The sequence below is a fragment of the Mycteria americana genome, chromosome Z (assembly GCF_035582795.1).
Source record: "Mycteria americana isolate JAX WOST 10 ecotype Jacksonville Zoo and Gardens chromosome Z, USCA_MyAme_1.0, whole genome shotgun sequence".
Classification (NCBI taxonomy): Eukaryota; Metazoa; Chordata; class Aves; order Ciconiiformes; family Ciconiidae; genus Mycteria; species Mycteria americana.
In genome coordinates, this window is record NC_134396.1 from 79,452,624 (window position 1) to 79,473,376 (window position 20,753).

General features: G+C 54.5%; 1 protein-coding gene across 7 annotated transcripts in view; it reads right to left on the minus strand.

Moving 5' to 3' along the window:
• Positions 1–1,106: 1,106 nt before the first annotated feature.
• PAX5 (paired box 5) overlaps positions 1,107–20,753 on the minus strand; it is a 140,485-nt gene continuing 120,838 nt past the window's right edge. For all 7 annotated transcript variants that reach the window (XM_075526695.1, XM_075526694.1, XM_075526692.1 and 4 more), the window contains 2 exons: positions 8,093–8,179; positions 1,107–1,183 (listed from right to left, as the gene is read on the minus strand). In XM_075526695.1, the coding sequence (XP_075382810.1) occupies positions 1,107–1,183; positions 8,093–8,179 (164 nt within the window). The remainder of the gene's footprint in view (positions 1,184–8,092; positions 8,180–20,753) is intronic.

Consider the following 20,753-nt stretch of genomic DNA (forward strand, 5'->3'; position numbering starts at 1 on the left):
TTGAAATGCCTTCACTGAAATGCACAGACCCCCAGAACGAGTGCCTTCCCCTCCGGTTTGCCTTGGAAAGCGCGTGGCCGCCCCCGTGCTCGGTACGCCCTGCTCAATACGTCCGTTTAACGAAAATGATTACCGTGGTATTTCTCCCCCTTCCTCTCAGGGTGTTCATAATTGGGTTTTAGCACACAACCTATTGAGATGTACATAAGTGTCAACTGTTATTTAGGAATTCCTTCTTGGATGCTGCTTAACTTGAAACCAGAGAATTTGTTTCAGTGCTCATTATGATGACAAATGAACATAAATGAATACTAAGCAGTAAAATGTCACAAAACTGCCCATGTCTTCAGTTGCCCATGTGTTTGATACCAGCATATAGCAAGATCACACATGACTGTCAGATAGGATGCTCTATACAGAAATAACATCAGCCTGAAATATAGCCATGATGAGTGTTAACCTGGTTCAAAGTTGCTTAAAGCTTACTGAATTCTTTGAATCAGTGCACCAGTTTCAAAACACATTTTTCCGATGCGTTTTGAGTTCATATTTGTACAGTGTTGCTGCTTATGCTTAAGCCATTCGTATAGTAATACAAACAAGCAAGTATTTACAGTGGTGCTTGTGTAAAATTGAGCAGACTGATTTTTTCTTTGCCACAAAAAAAAAAAAAAAAAAGAAAAGAAAATTGCCTTGAGTCTCACAGCCTGTTTCAGTGTGCAGCAAGAGGAAGCTGCCCCAAGGGGGGCTGCTCACATCTCTTCCTTATCCCCAGATACAGCCGTGGCACCCACAGGCGATTAAAGCAGTAGCCAGCCGGCTGCAAAAGACATTAAGCTACTGCGCGTTTTTGATCACACAGAGCGTCAGGAGAACTGCTTCCTCCTGTTTCTTTGTTTGATTTGAGACCCAGTCAACACGACCAGCTTTAAGAATACAACAATAATCAGTTCGCCAAGTTTAAAGAGCAAAATTTCAATTAGCATGTTCCTACTAGGTACTTTCTGCTTCCCTTGCAGCGTGGCTGGCATGGTGGCAGCAAGGTGACTCGTCGCGGTTGTCCCCGGCGGTGCATGCAGTCAGTGCTGGCGCCCTGGGCTCCGGCGTCAGTGGCGGTCGTAGGCAGCAGCGGCCGCTGGCGGAGCTGCCCCACGGGCTGCAGCACTGTAGTAGTACGGGGAGCCTGCAAAAGGAGAGACAACCGTGAGGAAGACAAAGGTGGAAAGGTGCCAGCTTGCAGCACGCCGACACGGGCGGCAGAGAGCTCCCCAGCCTGAGCTCAGACTCTCCCCAGCAACGGCCGGGTAATCAGGGTGAAAAGCACATTCGTGTGTTCTGCATGAGAACGGCGCTATCGTTGCTTTGTGTTTCTGCCTGCTGTAGGGTACCCGGTTCCCCCCTCCGATGGCGTGCCCTGTGCCGCCGGTCGCCGGCTCTCCCCTGAGCGCTGACCAGGCCAAGGAGCCTCCGCCTGGGAGACGGGGGAACCTCCCGGCCCCACCTCCTCTTAGCCTCCAGCTGAAGGCTTCGCTTTTCAGAACAACTTGAGTGATTACTCGAGGGCTGCTGGCTCAAAAGCCTGAGCACAGGGCAAGAATCCCATCGCAACATGCAGGGCTTTCTCCACCTTCTCCCCAAACCGGCCTCAGTGAGCTGCCTGGAGTGGTCTCCAGGACTGGTGAAAGAAGCCGTGCTGCCTGAGAGGACAGCCCGAGGAGACAGCCCCACCAGCTGAAACACCTCCTGCAAGGACGGGCGCTTCCACCCTATCTGGCTGCTGTGGATGCACCAGGACCCATCTCACAGGCAAGCCCACCTCTTTCTTCTAGGCTGCTTTCGTCCCGAGCGCCATGTCAGGAAATCAGCTCAGGCTTCATCGCCAGCCTCCTGCTGCTCATCTCCAGGGAGCACAAGCCAATGCATCCGAAAAACGGAGCTCAGCCAACCTCTGCTACTGCATGCAATGCGCTCCTCAGCACAGCCATGGAGAAGAAACTTGTTTCTCACGATCAGAGTCCTACCAAAGCATGTGATACTCTGCTGCTGCAGCCCCGGTGGGTCAGAAACAATGGGGTTTGGCGATGGGAATGTGACTTCTGCACCAGTCAGTGCTGCGGCAGCACAGGAGCTTGTACGGGGCGGTCTGTGTTGTCCTCAGCACCATCCCCAGTGCCCCCGACATCCCAACTTAAATATCATGCAAACCCGCTGCAAAAGGCCGGGTTTAAACAAGATAAACCAAGCTTCAGGACTGTGGTCCCAGTTGTCTAGAAGGGTAGTTCTACCATATATAAGAGTAATTGAACAAAGTCCATGAAATCATTGGCCAGGCTAAGAATTTGCAGAGATGTCTGCAGAACTTTGAGGCAGGAGCCCATCCCACCTAGGTTTATTAACTAAAAGGTAAGTATTTTAAGCCATAATCAATGGAGGCAAAGCAGATCCCATTTACACTTGCGTAAGTGCAGAGACAGCCTTGCGTTATCTGCTGAGGGCACCACAACCCCCGTCCTGGGCTGGATGGACATCAGGTTAACAAGCCCCATATTTCAGGAACCATATTTCGCGGAAGAGAATACTGGAAAGCTTCACAAGGTCAGCGAACATTGTTCTCATGGGTAGCCTAAAATAAACCGCTGTATATTGTATATCCCAGCCAAACTCAAGCAATTAAAAACATGCAAGACTTCCTCGGCCAAATGGGGCCATCTTCAGCGACCAAAGGCAAACTGAACAGCTCACCAGGCTTTGAAATGTGCACACCCTGTCTAGCTGGGGTTTTGGGGATGTTCTCCGTAGCCAGTGAACAGGGGGACGCACTCTCAGGGGTGCCCAGTTTGTCAGTCCGTGTCCCCTCACGGCCACTCCTCCTGCCTGGCAGCCCTTGGGGATCATCTCCTGCAGCACCTGCGGGTAAAACACCTCGCAGACCCACGAAGAGCTGGGTGGAACGGTGGTCCTCGCCCACCACAGCACCGGGAGGTCGATGGGGAGCAGGGAGTGGTGGTGCCCGGCTCCCAGGCATGACCGTCAGTGGAGACCCCCGTCCCTGCTGGCACCGGCACCGGCACCCGGCCACAGCAGCTCTGCTCGGGCAGAGGGGTGGGAAGCCCAGGGAAGGGATCCAGAGGCACCAAACAAGAACATCCCGACCCACGGAGTGACACGTGGGTCGCACCAGAGCTGGATGCGGCACTCCCTGAGGTTTTGGGGTAAAGGGGTTCTTTTTGGGGTCACGGCCTTTGCTTTCCCCCTCCCTCTTCCTCTGCTGCTGTTCTGAGTCAGTGCAGCTACCAAAGGCCAATATTTCTCTCACGCTTTCCAAAGGCCTTACGCTTCTTCTGAGTTTGATTTTTCCAGTTCGCCTTTCAGCAGTGAAATCAAAAAAGCTTGTATTTAAAGTGAAAAATGAAAACATCACATCACAAAGCATTCACTCTTCCTCGCTGTCACCATGCCCCCATCCAGAACAGACTTGTCCGTCCTTCTGTCATTTTTCCTTTCTAATTCATACTATCATCAATTTATTTCTTGACACAGTCATTTCTGGCGCCTACTTGTTCTCTAATCTTTCCACAGAAACCCACAGAAGAACTGAATCTAATCCTAATTGACCGGCTCCAAGCCCTGCCCTCACATGACGCCATGCCGGCACCGGCAGCCGCAGCGCCGCGAGGGTGCAGGCAAACCCTCCCAGCCAGCGCGCAGGGACCACGTCCGGGCGGGAGCGGGGAGGCCACATCAAATGAAACCTGCTGCAAGCAACGTCAAGCCGAATGCGACGGGCAAAAATGGTAAAGAAGTTATTGCAACAAGCCAGCAGGAAATGGAATCGTTTTTCTCCATTGGACTGTGTTGCTGTAACCCACTCTTAGCGTGCACGTGTTGAGCTGACTCTACGCCAGCATGCGTGCCGGGACGTGCTGGCGGTGACGGACCGAGCCCCAGGCGCGCACGTGCTTGCTTCCCGTGCGCTTGTGCGTATGCCTCCATGTGCCTCCCTGTACTGTAGCACTTCCAGGTCATTCACAGCACAGTGGGGAAAAAAAAAAAAGAAAAAAGATGCCCCTTTCTCCACCTCCTCTTCTGGCTTTGCGATGGGGACACCCGCTACAGCCGCCGAGCCAGATGCCACACGAGTAGGCAAGGTTTGTGTCCTTTTCCTAGCACATCCCTCTGAAACTCGGGGTCTGTCCTCACTCCGGCCGCAGTCGGGGCGGGACTGAGCCCGCCCATGCCGCAAAGGCTGTCGTGCCCCAGCCGCAGAGCTGGGTGTGGGTGCCACTGCGGCTGACGACAGGATGGGAGAGTGGGAAGACGCTGGAGAGCTGCAGCGTGGAACTGACTTCTTCTTCTGCCCATGCTTCTGTTGACCACCCTGGCGGACTGCAGCTTGGTCATCTCCCCTTCCACAAGATCTATGGGGCACGGCATTCGGGACGATGGGGAGCAGCCAGTGCTCTGCTGGGGCCAGGCAGCCAGTCCCCACCACGTGCATGCCGAGAGCATCGTCCTGCCGTCCCAGGAGACACTGCTCACCCCTCTCCCTGCTGCTCCATACTCACGGGACAAAGACAGGGGACTAACGACCACAGTCTTTTCACCATTCTCAGCTCTCTCTATTCCTATTCTCTTTATTCCCCCCAAAAATCATTTTTCAACCCAAGTATCCTTTCTTCCTGCCACTTGCTAATCACAGCATCTCTCCTTTTAGCTCCTCTTTCACAGGTCTCAGGCTGGTGTGATTGCTGCAGTGCAATTCTTTCTTGCCAGCACAGGGAATTAATTGAACATAGGCGCTGTTAAGTGCTTACAGTATTACACTTTCATCTCGGTGAAAGGAGCGGGACTTAGTAAAACAAACTGTGTCAGTCCATGTACCAGTCCTGATTAATTTTGTCAAGGTTTCTGCTTTGAGGCTGATACTGCCAGAGCTTGCTCTCAGGAGAGCATTACTGAACGCACTCACGTATACTCCTGAGAAGAGTGGAAGCATCCTGGATATAGTTTAAATTAACCTCCTCTCCACTGCGGGTGCTCAGGCTCGTCACACAGAGCCTCTGGGTGTGCAAGGAGACTTGGAGCAGGATTTTAAGGCTCTGCCGCAGGATTCCTACTTGCCCTGAGTTACCAGTGGGGTTAGTGGGCACCTTGGCCGAGAAGGGAGTGCGGGATCAGGCTCCCAGGGATAAAGGCAGAGCTGTGGGTGAGCGGGATCTCTGCAGGGCACAAGAAATGTGTCCGACCCGCAGCCTACAGCCGAACAGGGAGACATTCTCGCTCGGGTCTACAGCTCGCAGTGTCTCTTGGAGCATGAGCTCAGTGGCCTTGCCCTCCAGCACGGTGCTGGCACGGGCAGGCGGGCCGGGCTTCTCCTCCTAGGTGTTGGGTCATGGACCTTTGCAATGCCCTGTGTGGTACGACGTTGACGTGTAATAAATGCCTTTCCAAACCAACCACAGTTTTGCTTTTGGTGCTTTTCTGACAGGGAGGCTTGAAATGAAAGGGAATCCCAAAGTTCAGCTCACGGAGCCCTCACTGCCCAGCTCTCACATGGTGCCCGTGGGGCATTCGAGCAGCACAGGGACGTTCAGGCTGCGCCAGCCCTCGACCAGCTCAGCAGTTCCTGCAGCAATGACAGGAACAGAGCGGAACAGGCATTTTAAAACTACTGGTGGTCAGACAAGGGGATGCCCCTCCAGGGCAAGTCCAGCAATCCGTTTTGTGACCAGGCTGAACTGGAATGGTAAGTTAGGACTTGCTGCAGAACAAAAACTCCCATTTCGTTTTCTTTTTGATGCATTAAAACTTCCAGCCTTGTAACTCCACGTCACTGCGTCACTACACACGCAAAGCAATCGAACGTTATCTGTGCAGTGACCGAGTCTGTGTTTACTGAAACACAAGATTTTGAAAATATCAAAACAAAGTATTTAGAAGAGGATAAAAACAAGGATTCCAAGATTATACATTTAAGAATGCCCTCCAGCAAAAAAATGCCAGTTTTGTTGTCATTATACTGTGAAATATTTCAATGATGTCAATAAAGCTGCAGTTTCTGAAGGAAAATGGTAGCATCCAAATCTTTTTGCCCTTGCCTCATTTAAACACATGTTCACAGCATGCTGCTGAGTAAATACTGCTGTAGAAATTCTCACTGGCCTGAGACACGAGCCTTGCCGCGGGAAGCACACCTCCGTTTCAGCTGAGCTCATACGGTGTGCCTCCTGCACAGTCGAAGACGAGACAGGATTTGCCCCCAAAAATGTATCATCCGAAAAGGACACGAGAAAAAGAGGACGAACAGGAAAAAAAGGGAATGGCACAGGCAAAAGGTGTCCTGGCAGAGAGTGGCTGGCTCCTGACAAGCCTCTGTTTTAAAGTCTTCTCGTGACCCAGACCTGCCCATCTCCAGCGGCTTGGGAGCACTGCGGGGACGCACCCTGCCCTGCACCCTGGCCAGCATGCTCAGAGCTTATGGAGCCCGTCATCTCAAACGAGCAGCCGAGCAGGTTGTGGGCACAGCCTGCTGCTGCTGGAGTCGAAGGGCCGCTGCCCATCCCTGCAGGGCAGCACGGAGCTCCGGGACGGCTGCAGCTGGCGCAGGGCTGGCTCCGGTGCGGCCCCGGCGTGCGTGCACGTCCTCCCCCGTGGCGATGTGCAGCCTAGGAGCCTCGCCAAAAGCCCCCTCCCCACAGGGAAGGGCAGGCTTGGGGCTGGGTTTTCATTCATTTTTAATATCCTGCCAGTTTCTTTACCGGTTTGCAAGCAAAATTTAAAAAGGCACCCAAAACCTGGCTTCCCAGGCCTGTGCATGCAGTAGAGCTTTGCTAAAGCAGCTCTCCTGCTTCCAAAGGAGTTGCAAAATTAGAAACTAAGAAAGCGTGGTGTGTGCTCTTCCCCCCGGCTAAAGCATCTTCTCCACATGGCCAAGCCAAAATCCCGCAGGCGCTGCCGGCTGTGGCCATGGAAACTGCGGGTTTAAGCACAGGGACTCCCCTGGCTTTGTGCAGCTATGCCCATCCATATTAGCTGGAGATCTGTCCACTGATTTATGATGGAAGCGCTAACAAACCCTTAAATGTGGCACGGCAAATAGCAGCATTATACCAGCACCATGGCATGGGAGGCAGAGGCTGTCTATTGCTCCCCGAGGATTTGTTTAAGGACAAGAACCATGATGAATACAGCCTGGGTGGCTCAATTACATGGGGACTCAATTACTTAAAACAAAGAAACTGGATGAAAAAAGTATAACAAAAATTCAAAATTATTTCTCTGCTGGAGGTCACATATAACAGCCCTGTCATCCATAAATCTGGAAATCTCTAAGGCATGCTACTCCTGTGTTGAGAGATGACAATTAATTGGTATTTTACTTACCTCATCCATGCAAATTATGCAGGGAAAAATTCTAATTACTGCATGCTACATGTATATAAGGTCAAAGTGGGCCAGCTTTTGACAGTGGTGTAAAATGGATTATGTTTATCCTTCACATGAGGGCCATGATCCTGCACGAGCCACGGGGCTCCTGCCCCCCACCGCTTGTAGGGACCACGCCGGCCTCAGTGAGGCTGCACGGGCACGGCCGTCCCATGCAGGAGGGATGGATCAGGTAAATGCACAACCGGGGAGCAAATGCCACACGAGGTTGGGGAGAAATGCAAAGTGCTTGAACAAGCAAGAAACAACAGGGTGGGGAGTGTCGGGGCTCACATTTGGCCATAAGCAACCCAGCACCCCCCTGAAGGAGGCACTCCTGATAAAGCACCCCAAGTTTTGTCTGAATAGGATTCCTCACGCTCAAAAAAAGGGGGAACCTGCCTTCTGGCAACACTTTGTGTCTCTGGAAGGATTTTAGGGGGCAGAAAGGGGAAAACAAGAGGTTTGGGCAGGGCTTCTTGCTGGCAAAGGGAACCAAGGGCATTCGTTCGTACACCCCGATGGAGACCTGCAGTCTCCATCTCCCGGGGGCCGAGCACAGGGACTCAGGACCGTGCCAGGACACATGTCCAACCACCCCAGTGGTGCGCGACTGCAAACGGGGCACAGCTTGCACTGAGCCCCCAAGGCTGGGACAGCAACTTACCCAGGAGTCCAGGGTTGGGAAACCTCCAGGAGTCATTGTACGTGGAATATTGCGGGTGGCTGTACGGGCTCCCAGAAAACTCGCCCCCTAGGTCGAAGAGAAAAAGACAAAACAAAAGATCATTTGATTTGAGACCGCAGTTACCGTTGTGGGGGAGTTCAGAGCCTGCTGTGCTCCAGCGACGGCCTTAGTAAAAGCACTGCTGGCCACTCTCTGAGGAAGGGCAATACGGGTGGGCGAATTATTAAACAAATGGGTGCAGTTATCTTCTACGTGTCCTTTCTGCGTTGCAGCCCAGGCCTCCAAAGCTAGTGGGAGTCTCTCGGGCAGCCTGTGCTGCAGGAGCGAGACAGCGAGGAGGGATGGAGAGGAGGGAGAGGAGTCTGGGACACAGTGACGGTACTGGCCCTTGCCTTCATGGCCCTACAGCCCTCAGGGCAAGAAACACAGCACGAGGACAGGGCTGCTCAGACAGGCACTCTGCTGGCAGGAGAAGATGAACCAGCTAATCTTCTGCATTCTGGGTACCCTTCCAGGCTCTGCAGGAGAACATGGTCTTGGTCCCAGATGTCCGTCCATCACTGCAACCCAAGGAGAGGGATGCTTGCATCAGTTTCAGATGGCTTTGAAACCCTCCAGACAAAGGCACAGAAGAGGCTCGAAGAGTTACTGCTATTTATCTCCTCACCAGCTCCCGCTCTCCCCATCTGTTTGTTCTCTTCACATGTCACCTTCCGTTTCATACTTCAGCTGCAAGCTCTTCAGGACAGAGCCTTGCACCATGGGGCTCTGACCTGGGGCAGGGCGCCCGGCTCCACCACCATGCAAATACCAACACTGCTGCTGATTTATTAGGAAATCTTCCACGAATGACATTCTCCTCCTCTCTTTCTTCCTCCTCTCCTTTTCCCTCTCTCGTACACAGATATATGCATGGACAACACGGCACAGCAGGAGAAAGAGTAGGTTTCCTACGGCAAGAGGAGGAGAGGGCTGCCAGGCTGCAGCAGAAGATGCTCACCGTGACTTTCGCCTGTTCTTGGCGCTGACGTAGCCCCCGCCCCAAACCCAGGGGCTGCCTGCACCCCAGCCGAGCGGCAGTTCTGCAGCTCCCCGGGCTCGGCCCCCGCCACAGACCTGCCCTGGGGACAACGACCGGGTCCCCAGGCCCATGAGCGGCCTCCTCGCTCAGGTTTTGCGAGTTGCTGACCCACTGGCCCCACGGGAGAGGGGCAATGCACCGCTCAAGGCAGCGCAACCCCACCGCGCTGTCTGTCGGGGGGGCCCTCATCTGCGATAGCGCCCGTGCCTGCTGCGCAGTCCTGGCAGCCGCTGCGGCTACCTGCACAGGTATTTTCTGCCAACACAGAAATAACGCAGGCTGGTGACAAAAATTAGAGCCGGGTCCAGTGCAGCTTGGTCTCCACGTGACGCTGCTTCAGTAAAAACGAGCTGCCTCTCAGCCTACGCCAAAGGATGCCAGTAAGCACGCTGAATGTGCTGATGGCAAGAGCCGCCCGTCACTGGTTTGCTCCAGTGCGTCTCCATTAACCACCCTTTTCCGCTCCCCACAGCCCCTCTGACCCGTAGGGCTGCACCCACCAGCCTTGACCCGCTCTCTCCCCCCGACCCAGCGCCCACGGACAGGGCAGTGAGATGAGGTCTGAAGCCAGCAGCAGCAAGCGCTTCCACGCTCGGCGTGCCTTGCTGTTTTGACCACATTTCTGCACAAGCTCAGAGTGGGTTTTCATTACTCTTTCTAAGGAATGGTATTAATTCACCATGAGCCATGGAAAATGGAGCTGTTTCCAAACCTTTCTTCCTGGCGAAGCACATCGTGTCTAGGTTCCACTCTGCTCCCTGTCCTGGGTGACAGATGACTTCAGTACCTGAAGGTTACCTCTGTCACAGCGCTCATTCTAAAAGCGAGGCATGGTGAAGATGGTGAAGCCAGAAGAGATGTCAGGAGCCACCCGAGGTACCAGGGCCACTGGCAGAGGCATCCCCATTGCCTTCTGCCAGCCAGGGAGCCGGACACAGCCGCTCCTCTCTGGTCCCTTCCTCTGCCTCCCCGCTGCCGCACCTGAGGCTGCCTGCTAAGCCAGAGCCCTCCCTGCTCGCCCCGTCCCCAAATCCCCTCAGCTTCCAGCAAGTCTCGGACCTGGCTCTGCCCTGCCGGTGTTTGCCCAAGGCTGCAAAGCGCGTGGGCAGCAAACTGGCTGGTAACGTCACGGGTGGGTGACAGGATCTTTCCCAGCCCTTGAGGCTCACGGCCAGGTCCTCCTTCCAGCGTGTGCCGCACAGAAATCCCTTCACCCTGTGGGTGCCTCTTCTACGGGGAGGGGCTCGCACAGTGCCTGTCCCAGTGGTTCCATCCCTTCCTTCCCACAGAGCAGTGACAAGTGCAGAGATTTTGCCCTCTTTTAGTTGCACAAAGCAGTTGCTCTGCCTGACCAACGCGACACATGAAAGCCAACGGGAACGAGTCTCGCCGCCGCGTCCTCCCCTGGAGCTGCGCAGTGCATGGACAGAAGGACGGGGCGGACAGGACAGCAGGACAGACCCCATCCCTGCTGTGGGCTGTTTGCACGGGGTGTGCAGAGGAGCCTGCCCGGCTCCTCCGCGCACTGGTAGCACCCCAGGCTTTGAACGAAGCGCGCGGCGAGCCCGCTTCGAAGCCCTGCGAGAGCTGCGCCCGCGGGAGGGCACACGCACCCGTCCGAGGACAGGACAACCCCTCACCTTCAGCTGTCCCTCCGCTCTCCCTCCCTCCCCTTCGCTGCACAGAGTCCTCCCGGGGCTGCACAGACCCGGTCTGTCCCGCGCCAACGCTGCGCACGCTGCTGAGCAGCGGCAGCGCTTTCTAAATGCTCATCAGCGCTGCGGCAGGGCTGCGGGTGGGAACGGGCTGACATTTCATTGTCTCATCCTCTCCTGCCTTGCTCTCCTCCCCCACCATCCCCACTGCCCTCCTCCCCACACTCGCACACAGACACACATCGTGGACCCTCTCTGGGGGATGCTCCGGTGCCTGTCAGGCTGAGGCTTCCAATTCTCTGTTTTTTATGCCTCAGTGGTCAGGGTGTCAAGCTCCTGCAGTACAGACCAGCCAGGAGCTCGAGGAGTCACTGAGCACCATCAGCTCGGTGACAGTATTGCTTGCTTCTTAACATACTCTGCATATCCATCAGCCTTGCAGGGGGAAAAAAAAAAAAAGAGAGAGAGAGAGAGAAGGGGGGCAGGAAGGAAAATGAGAGAAAAGAAATACGAGAGAGGGGAGGGGAAAAGGAGAAGTGGGGGAGAAAGTCTCAAGCCCTGCTACCACCATCGCAGCGCTTGGGCAGACAAATGGTACAGCCATAAGTGAAACCGAGCTAGATGAATGAACGCTGCGTGGATGCCTCGTGATTTCCACCAGATATTCCGAGGTCCATCAGCTACACTTCTTGACAGCACTGCTTAGCGGGCAGCCCTCACCACATGCAAAAACACAACAAATCAGCTACCCGGGGACGCGCACACGTGCGGCGTGTTGCACACGTGCGCGTGGCACCTGCCCGCGCCACGAGGAAGGGGTGCAACGGTAAGCCCCCTCCTTACTAATTCTGGCATCGCTGAGACACGGAGACACCAAACCAAGGGCTTCTGCCAGAGTTAGCCCACCCCTTGCTGCAGACCCCACTCCACACTGCCATGAAGCTTTATGCGGCTGTGGCCCAAAAGGGGTCAGACCCCGCTGCCACCACCACAGGCAGAGCTGCAGGCGAGGAGGGAGCAATGATTCCCAGCAACGCTGCTGCTAGGAGGCAGCAGCAAGCCCTGGCAGATGCGTTCCACCCCGACACGTTGGGACAGAGGCACAGCCCCCTTGCCCACGGCGTGAGCCCCAGGGCTGGCTGCGACCAGCGTCTGAAGGTGGTGGACGGACCCTCTGCTGCAGGCGTTATCCACTCTGCAGCACCGCGCTGCCCGTTCTGCAGCATCTTCTCTGGGGATTATCAACTCATGTCTACCAGTCTGTTTGGTTTTAAGGCAAGCTTCCTGCAAGTTTGCTTTGTGATGTGCAGAAAAACTGAAAAGCGTGAGCTTAAAAATCTCAAGAACCAAGAAATTAAGAAAGAGATTTCATGGTGTCTTTCAAACTGCCATGGCTTTAGAGAGCTGCCCCTGCAGGGGACGGGGAGGACGCAGGCACCTCGGTGCACGGGTGCCGGACTCGGGGCAGGAGGGTGCTGGAAACCGTCCTCCCGCACCAAACGGCAGAAGGATGGGGCAGACCGGCAGAAGGGACAGCAGACGCCGTCGGATGGCTGGCTGCGCAGTGGGAGAGACCCACGGTCAATCTCAGCCAGCTCTGGATCTGGGCAGGTGGGAGGGGGATGCAAATTATTTGCCATCTAATCTTTTTTTAAACATGGCTGCTGCAACCGCAGAGTAATGTAAGTTGGATGGGGTCTTTGTAGGTTATCTGCTCCAAACCCCTGCTCAAAGCTGGGCCAGCTTTGACACAGGCCGTGCCCAGCCAAGGTGTGGAAATCTCCCAGGACTGAGGCTTCACATCTTCCCTGCGCCCCTGCTCCAAGGCCTGGCCACCGTCACTGCACAGAGCACCCAGCGGCAGTCCCATTAGGCAGCACAACAGTAACGAAGGTGTCCTTTAGCCTCCTCTTCTTAGGACCGTGTGGCACTTAACACCAGCAGAAACCAGCAGCCTAGTCAAGCATGGAACATGGCTTTACCCAGCTGCTGGCACCTTTGGACTAAAATACTCCGTAAAGAAGTTTTATACATCACTTCCAAGTTCAACACGTTGCTCCGGTCCCCAGAGTCTCAGAAGACCCCGTGAATGAGAAGCTCCAGAGCCCGTACAGCTCAAGCGGAGCCAGCCACGTGAAGGTGGTCGCGTTTGCGCACTTTTCACTGCGTTTTCTCAGATACCAGGCTTTAGCACATGCGTTTGGGACGGGGAGAAGCCACCAGGACCACGCGGGTGAGCGGCCGTGTCCGTATGACGGCAGCAGGCAATTAATACAACACGCAGGTGACGCACCGTGCAGGTGATGCACCGCGCCTTCCTCCCTGCGACCACCACGCGACAGCTCCCGGCCAGCGCCGGCGGCAGCCGCTGCCACCCAATGGGGAGAGCAACCGCAGCGCCGCGGCTGTGCCGTCCCTCCTGCCGGACTCGTCCCAGCCGCTGGTTTTCTCCACCACTCCTGATTAGCTGGGTCCTTTTGCCACCCAAGCTCCAGGTTTAGGACAGTGTTTTATTCAGCCCTTCCATTTAGTAGAAAATTAAAACAAACCAGGACAAACGGTGTTCAATAAATGCAACTGCATGAGGGACAGGAACAGGAGGTTGTGGGACAAAAATTCAGAGTCCTGGCCAAGAAGAGCAAAACCTTGCCCACTCGTTGTTGGGGTCCTGGCTAAGTTTAAAAATAATCTGCTGTACTCGTCCCTAAGTTGGGCCCCTGCGGATGAACCCCTCCCCCCTCCACCCCGACCTCCCGGCAGGGGCTACAGGTGGCTCTACCTTTCCTTGTGGCAAAGGACCTTACTGTAACTTTTTTAAATTAACATTCTCATGACTTTTATTTGTTTCTTATCATTTTCTTTTGTGGAAGTAATCACATGGATCATAAATTCCTTCAGCGAATTCCAATAACAATCACTACCCTGGTAGCTAAGGTATGCTTGACTGCATGGGGAGCGGGGCTAAACGCTGCACCGAGCCACGCGGACGCACCCGCGTAGCCCGCATATCAGCGACCAGCACTGCGGTACGACGGCTATCCAAACACAGCCTCGAAATCTCTTACCCAAAAGTCACGCGTGCAATAGGGCCGGGCATCACCTGCGCTGGAGCTGGATATAAAGCAAAGGACAGCAGGAGAAGTCACTTCTCACCGTATGCCAGCACCGCCCAGAGATCGCTTCATGATCCAGCAGCCCTGGGCAGCATCTCGCATAAAGTCAGGGCGACAAACAAGTGCGAGAGACCTTAGAAAAGAGGGAAAACGGTCTGGCCTCTCTGCAGAGAAGAACGGCGATTTTTCCCCTCGGTGAAGCGAATCTGCCCCTCCGCAGCAAGCGCCGCGGTGGCTCAGGACGAGAGGCAAAGAGCTCCGCAGCCCTGCCTGGAACGCTGCAGCCTCCGCGACTCCAAAACTCACTCCCTCAGAAGTTTTCCCCGTGTACGGGGGGAGCTGGGAAACACCCTCCAGTTACAACTTGCTTGCACACAAAAAAGTAGTTTCCCATCACTAACATACTGTTGCAAATTTGTGACAATTTTGACAAAATCTTTCAGTTAAAAAGAGCCTTGGGTTTCAATTTTTTTAACAAATCAGGTATTTGCCAAACAAATATTTTATTTTTCTTTTGAATTCAGAGAGATGTTAAGTTTTCAAATTGACTTCAGTGAGGCTAAAAAAAAAAAAAAAAAAATCCAAAGACCTCAACTGGAAAACAAACTGTATCTTTGAAGTAAAGTCCAAAGTAATTTTTATTGTCCTTTTTTGTTTTGATTGAACCTTGGACTTTCTTGCAGTTTTAACATTCTTTAGCAAACAAGAGAGTCAGTGATTCACACCGCTCTAATCTGCACATATCAGCTGTGTTTAACCTGGGGAACCCGAAACCCAGGGCACGCCACGGGCGGACCACCGGTAATCTGCCAGGTCTTCTCCTGGTCCCTCGCGTGGCCTTTGTGCACAGAAGTCCCACAGGAGGAAGGACATCGATAACTCTGCCTTCTGCTCTGCGTACCAAGCACACTTGGCCGTCAATCTGCCTGCTCTAGACCAAGCAGTCCAGGCGCTACAAAAACCAGAAGTGCAAAAAGGGAAAAATTACCAAAATACAGCCCTACTGAAACAAAATGTATATTTCAGAAACAATGTTCCCCCTGGGAAGAAGCTGAGCAGGAAAATACACTATAAATAGCAAAAGCCCGATTCATCTCAGTGAAATACCCAGGGTAAAAACCAGCTAAAAATCCCAGGACGAGCAAGCAGGATTCACAGGCCAGTCTTTGAAGGGCAGGCTTGGGAAATTTGCTCAAGATTGGATTATCAGCAACCGCTCCAGGACGAACTACAGGTCCAACAAGCGAGGGCGATCGCTGCTGCAGCGAGATCCCTCTGGAAGGGGCTGGCAGCCGGGGGGCACACGTGCATTTCGGGTGTTGATGCCACCCTTGTGCCCGGCTCCCGCGAGCGACGGACGCGTCACCCCAACGAGACGCACGCCCGCACCGAGCCGAGCGAGGCCGGGACGGCAGCCCCACGCACGCTCCCGTGCCCGCCGGCTGCCCCTCGCCGCCGGCCAGCCGCGGCTCGCACCCTGCCTGTGCCGGCAGGCGAGGGCAGCGGGGCAGCGGGCACGGAGCGGGCGCCGTGCTCTCGCTGCTGCCCTCAGACATACCCACCGCTGCAGCTTGCTGCCTGCCTCTGGCTTTCGCCCTGGGGACGGCGGCCGAGCCCCCGCGAGCCGGCCGGAGTCCCTGGGGGATTCGCCCCAGCCTGGAGCCCGGCACCCTCCCGGCGCCTGGTCCGGCCCCGCGGGCAGCTGAGGGAGGATGCTGGCAGGACAGGAGGAGGCTCAGCATCACGCACCCCCCGCGCTTGCACACCGCCGGGGCCGGCGTGGTTTGCGGTTGGAAGAAGCTTTAACGAAAAAGAAACCTTTCCCAAGGGGAGTGAAAAATGCCATTTTGGAACAACCTCTTCAATGAGAAGTTTTGAAAGAAGAAAGCTGCTTTTCAAAACACCCGAGATCCTCTGCATCAAAATGGGAAGCTTCTCCCTATCTCTGGACCCTTGGTTACCTGGTGTTGTACCCAGCAATGTACCTATTCCCTCAGGAAAGAAGTGAATAAAGCATTAATAAGTGGAAAAGGGGAAACGCTTTCTGCGCAATTAATATTTTTCTTTTTTTTTTTTGAGGATGTAATAGAAAGTGACAGATTTCAGCAAAAGAACAGCCCTCACAAATAATTTTCAAGTAAAACTTTCCTTACACAGAACAAAATATTCACTTCTTCATTTTCAGTGAAAAAGAAAAAGACAAACAGCAAGTTCTGAGCTCGCTAAGCCTCTACTTGTGTTCTTTAAACACAATACAATAAAACCATGTCAAAAATTTCATCCAGCTGTTGCCAAGACAGAGCCCCTGGAGCTGCAATGTACTGCAAGAGCCCGGCGGCCGTGAGTACACAGTCACTCACAGGATCCCAGGAAGTGCTATTAATGCCATACAACTAATTAGACAGCGTCTGTATTGCTCGTTGAAAGAACAGCCAGGAAATTTGGCGATAACTGCTAATTGCCGCAGCCAGCAGCGTAAGCAGCACCCTGTTTCCACGGCTGAGCACCCACAACACCCTCCTTGAACAAACCTGGAAAAACACGGAAATACCTTTTGCTTGTTAAAGCTCATTCCTCTCCTAAAAGCGGGAGGAACAACCCGCTGGCTGGAACCCCAAAATGCTCCCTAAGCCCTTCGTGCCCAGCTACCTACAGACGCTACCACAGCCGCCTGCCTGGACGGCCCAAGTGATGCTGGGGGCAAAACCCACCTCTGAGCAGGGCACGGGGCTTGCTCCGTCAGCAGGTGGGGCATCGCCACGGACCCGCCAGCGAGGCTGCGGGGAGCCTGCCACCTCCAGCAGCCTCGGGCAGTGTTCTCCTGGGATGTCGGGGGCCGCGCTGTCGGCAGCAGCTTCCTCCTGGGAGCACCCGAGGGAGCACCCCAGAGCTCCCTCTGCACGAGGGAGCACGTGCAGAAAGACAGCCCAGGCGTACGGACAGACACGCACCGACAAAGGGGAAACAGGCTTGTAAAACCACTGGTAGATCCGCTATATGGATCCGGCGGATCAATAGATCGGTTCTTACCATCTATGGCCCCTTCCACCAGTACACTTATACCCACCAAAAGCCCATCCCGCCCATGTCTGTGATGCCTTGTAGTCATTGATTAACCCTTCAGTGAACACTCTAGGTGCAACCATCACCTGAACTTTCACACGTGTGATTTCAAAACAGTATTAGTCTGCACGCTGGCTAATTTTTCCTGCACGTCAAGTCAAGCAGAAGTTTACCGCAGTTGCAGCTAGAACGCACTTGGTCACATTCACACGCCGTCTCTCCAAAGTTCCCAGTCCCATCAAGACTGCCAATTAACTTGTAATGAAGGTTCTATATAATTTTATGATCATACAGATTGGACTGTATTTCCCCCTGATTTTATCTTTATATTAACTAGCATCTGCTCAAAGATGTACAATTTTATTTTTAACGCTTCTGAGTAGGTTGTCATATTTTAAAAAAACAGTAACATGCAGATTTTTGTAACACTACCTCATTTCCAAGAAGCCACAAGGCACAGAAATCCCATCGATGACTAATGAGTTGTGGGTTAAGGTGGACGTACCTTGCTGTGAAGTCACTGTACTATTCTCGACCCGTGCTGCCTGCCATAAAATTTTAATGCTGCTTCTGACATATTTATGGAATACCTCACCTAGTCTTTGCAGGATGACAAAAAGATTTACATCTGCAATTACTGCAAGCACATAGGTTTTAGCTATGCACTTTAAACTTTTGTACACAAAGGTATTTAACTTTAATACAACAAAGGTAGGTGGTGCCACAGAGCAACCATATTGGAACTGCATTAAGAGAGATTTATCTCCCTCCACCAGGAGGACAACTGCCCAACTCATCTGCACAGAACATGGCATTGCAATTAATGACAATGAGGAATTTGCCCCTTCCCTCTCCCAGCTGCCCCCGCTTCAGAGTCGTCTGCCCTCTCTACCAGCCACCAGCACGCAGCCTGTCGGGACCCCGGGCAGACCCAGCAGCGAGAAGCTGCGCCGCCGGTGACGCCAAGCCCAGCCAGCCGCGGCAGCCATTCGCAGGGCCTCGGCACCGTGCGGCGCTGCCGGACGTCAGGCCGGGGACGCGGTGTCGCTCTGTGCCGGTTGCTGCAGCTGCTCGCCCCAGACCAGCTCATGGGTCTCCCCAGGCCTGGTCTGTGGGGCTGCCTGCGACCTTCCCAAAGCCCCATTTCGCCCCGCGCCCAGGCAAGACGAGGGGCACGGAGTGGACGAGGGCACGGAGTGGACAAGGGGCATGGAGCGGACGAGGGCACAGAGCAGACGAGGGGCACAGACTGGACAAGGGGCATGGAGTGGACGAGAGCACGGAGCGGACGAGGGCACGGAGTGGACAAGGGGCATGGAGCGGACGAGGGGCACGGAGCGGACGAGGGCACAGAGCAGACGAGGGGCACAGACTGGACAAGGGGCATGGAGTGGACGAGGGCACGGAGCGGATGAGGGACACAGAGCGGACGAGGGCACGGAGCGGATGAGGGGCACGGAGCGGACAAGGGCATGGAGTGGACGAGGGCACGGAGCGGACAAGGGCACGGAGCGGATGAGGGGCACGGAGCGGACAAGGGCACGGAGTGCCCTCCATCCATCCACGCAGGGCGTCACTCACTCTCTGCCCTTGAGCCCAGGCTCTCCAGATCTGCCTGTGTGCAGCCCGGCAGCGTACGAGGGCAGGCACCGTCTCTTCTTCTCTGCTCCGGGCTGACCGGCTGGTAGCGTAGGCGGGCTGAAAAGGAAAACTTCGGTCTTGCAGAATATATGAAGCTTTACAATATGGATTCATCCCAAATTGGTGCAGAAAGTGCCAAGAAGTACCTTGTGGGATGAAATTGTCTAAACTATGTAACGGAAACGTTGCGTTCTGTTCAGATGGAAATACTCCACTCCATGCTGCATCCTGACTTTAGCCTTTTTTACAATTTCAGCCTTCGTAATGATAATGTAATGTGTAGTTACTTCCAGGAATTACACAAGTAATTTAGCTAGTAGCAGAAGTAGATATAATGTTACGAGCCATAATAACATAGCTACAGTGTGGAAATTGTGAAGTCTGGAAATTAAGCATTTTGGTAGCTTGATGAAGGTACGCTGCTGCTGACACGGAAGCCGTCTCCACTTATCTGCAAACGCAGGTGAGAACCGGGGCAGGAAAGCGTCTGCACGGCTGACGGAGCATCGTCCCACACCGGCGCCTTCTCGGGCATCCTGCTGGTGTCCCCATCTGCGGTGACCCTCGTCAGACCCCGCCGGGGGCCAGCCACGGCTCGGCTGGGACCAGGCCAGCAGCTCTGGCTACACCGGGCGACGGCCAGGTCCTGCCCTTTCTGCCGAGGAGCCGGCACCTTCGAGGATGGAGAAGTCTCTTGTCCTCATGTAAACCCCCGGCCTGGATGAGCGCTCCCAGCTGAGCCGCTCCAGCCCTCCGCATCTCAGCCCTCCTGCCTGCAAGGCCGGGTTTTCAGCTGGACTCCAGGCTTCAGCCAGCCCTGGACGGGGGCTTGAGCACGTCAGCAGGGTCTGCCTTCCCCCTCTGGTTCCTTCTGTCATCGTGGGGAGCTTGTGCAAGCTCTCAAATACAGAGACACGGCCCCAGCAGAGATGTCAGTTTTTCCTTCTGACACCAAACACAATGCAAATGAATAGCTGAGTGATGGAAGACAGGTAATTTCTCACTTGATTTTCATGGCACCGCTTTGGTTTTACACCACATCCACGTTACAGTCATCCTTTTAATGCAGAGAAAAAACATGTCAGCCCATCTCAGGTCAATCTCCGGGAGCGCGGCAGCTCGGTCCCCTGGCAGGGCGGTCGCTCTGCTGGCAAACGTTTTGTAGCCAAAGCCATTTCCAAGTAATGTCTGCAGCTGCTTAGCCTGGCCCGATCCAGCTGAGTCAGCCAAAAATTGTGCCGAGGAAGAGAACACGTGGTGGGGAAGGGGTGACGGACGGGGCGTCTGCTCCCACGCGTAGCGGGCTGGTGCTTGAGGACGCTGTGGCTGCTGTGGCACATCCCCCGGCGGGACCCGTGGCCTCCCACGCATCCCGGCAGCCCAGGGCACACCTCCACGGGACCAGGCTCCTCGCCAAGGGCTGTCATTACATTTCCCGACTCCAGTAAACGTGCAAGACCGAAGACTAGACAGCCTGGGCTGGGGTGGCTCCTTCGTGCTGAAGGAGGCTGGCAGGAGGAAGAGGAGACGGGGCAGCATCGTCGCCCTGTGCCCAGCGCCTCTCACCAGCACAGCAAGCAGCCTTCTCCCACCTGGGCACTGCGTATCCCACCGCCGAGTCCATGGGCACCTCTCCATGTAAGTAAAACATCCGTGTACGCTTGGAAGTTATGTACTCTGTGACAAAGCATCTCTGTGGCAAAGCAACCTTTGCTGCTGCTACCCCAGACTGACGGGATTTAGTGCATCTGCTGCTAAACGGACATCGAGTCGGGGCCAGACTGCTGCTTTTAGTCTTTTTGTGTAGGAATTAAAGGGGTTATATTTACATTTCCCAGCTTATTCTGCAGTCAGTGCAGAGCCTGATTCCAAAGCTAGTGCAGTCATAGGTGACAGATGACTTACTCACAATCAAAATGCCCCAGTGCCATATTTACTGCTAGAAATAAGCGAACACATCCTTCTTTCTGGAGACTTCTCACTTCCCGATCCGGGCTGTCCCTCTTCTGCGGGCACAGCCAGACAGCCCGTGAGCAGGGCACGCGGGAGACGTGTCCTCGGACTCTTCCCACCTCCGCCCTTTCTGC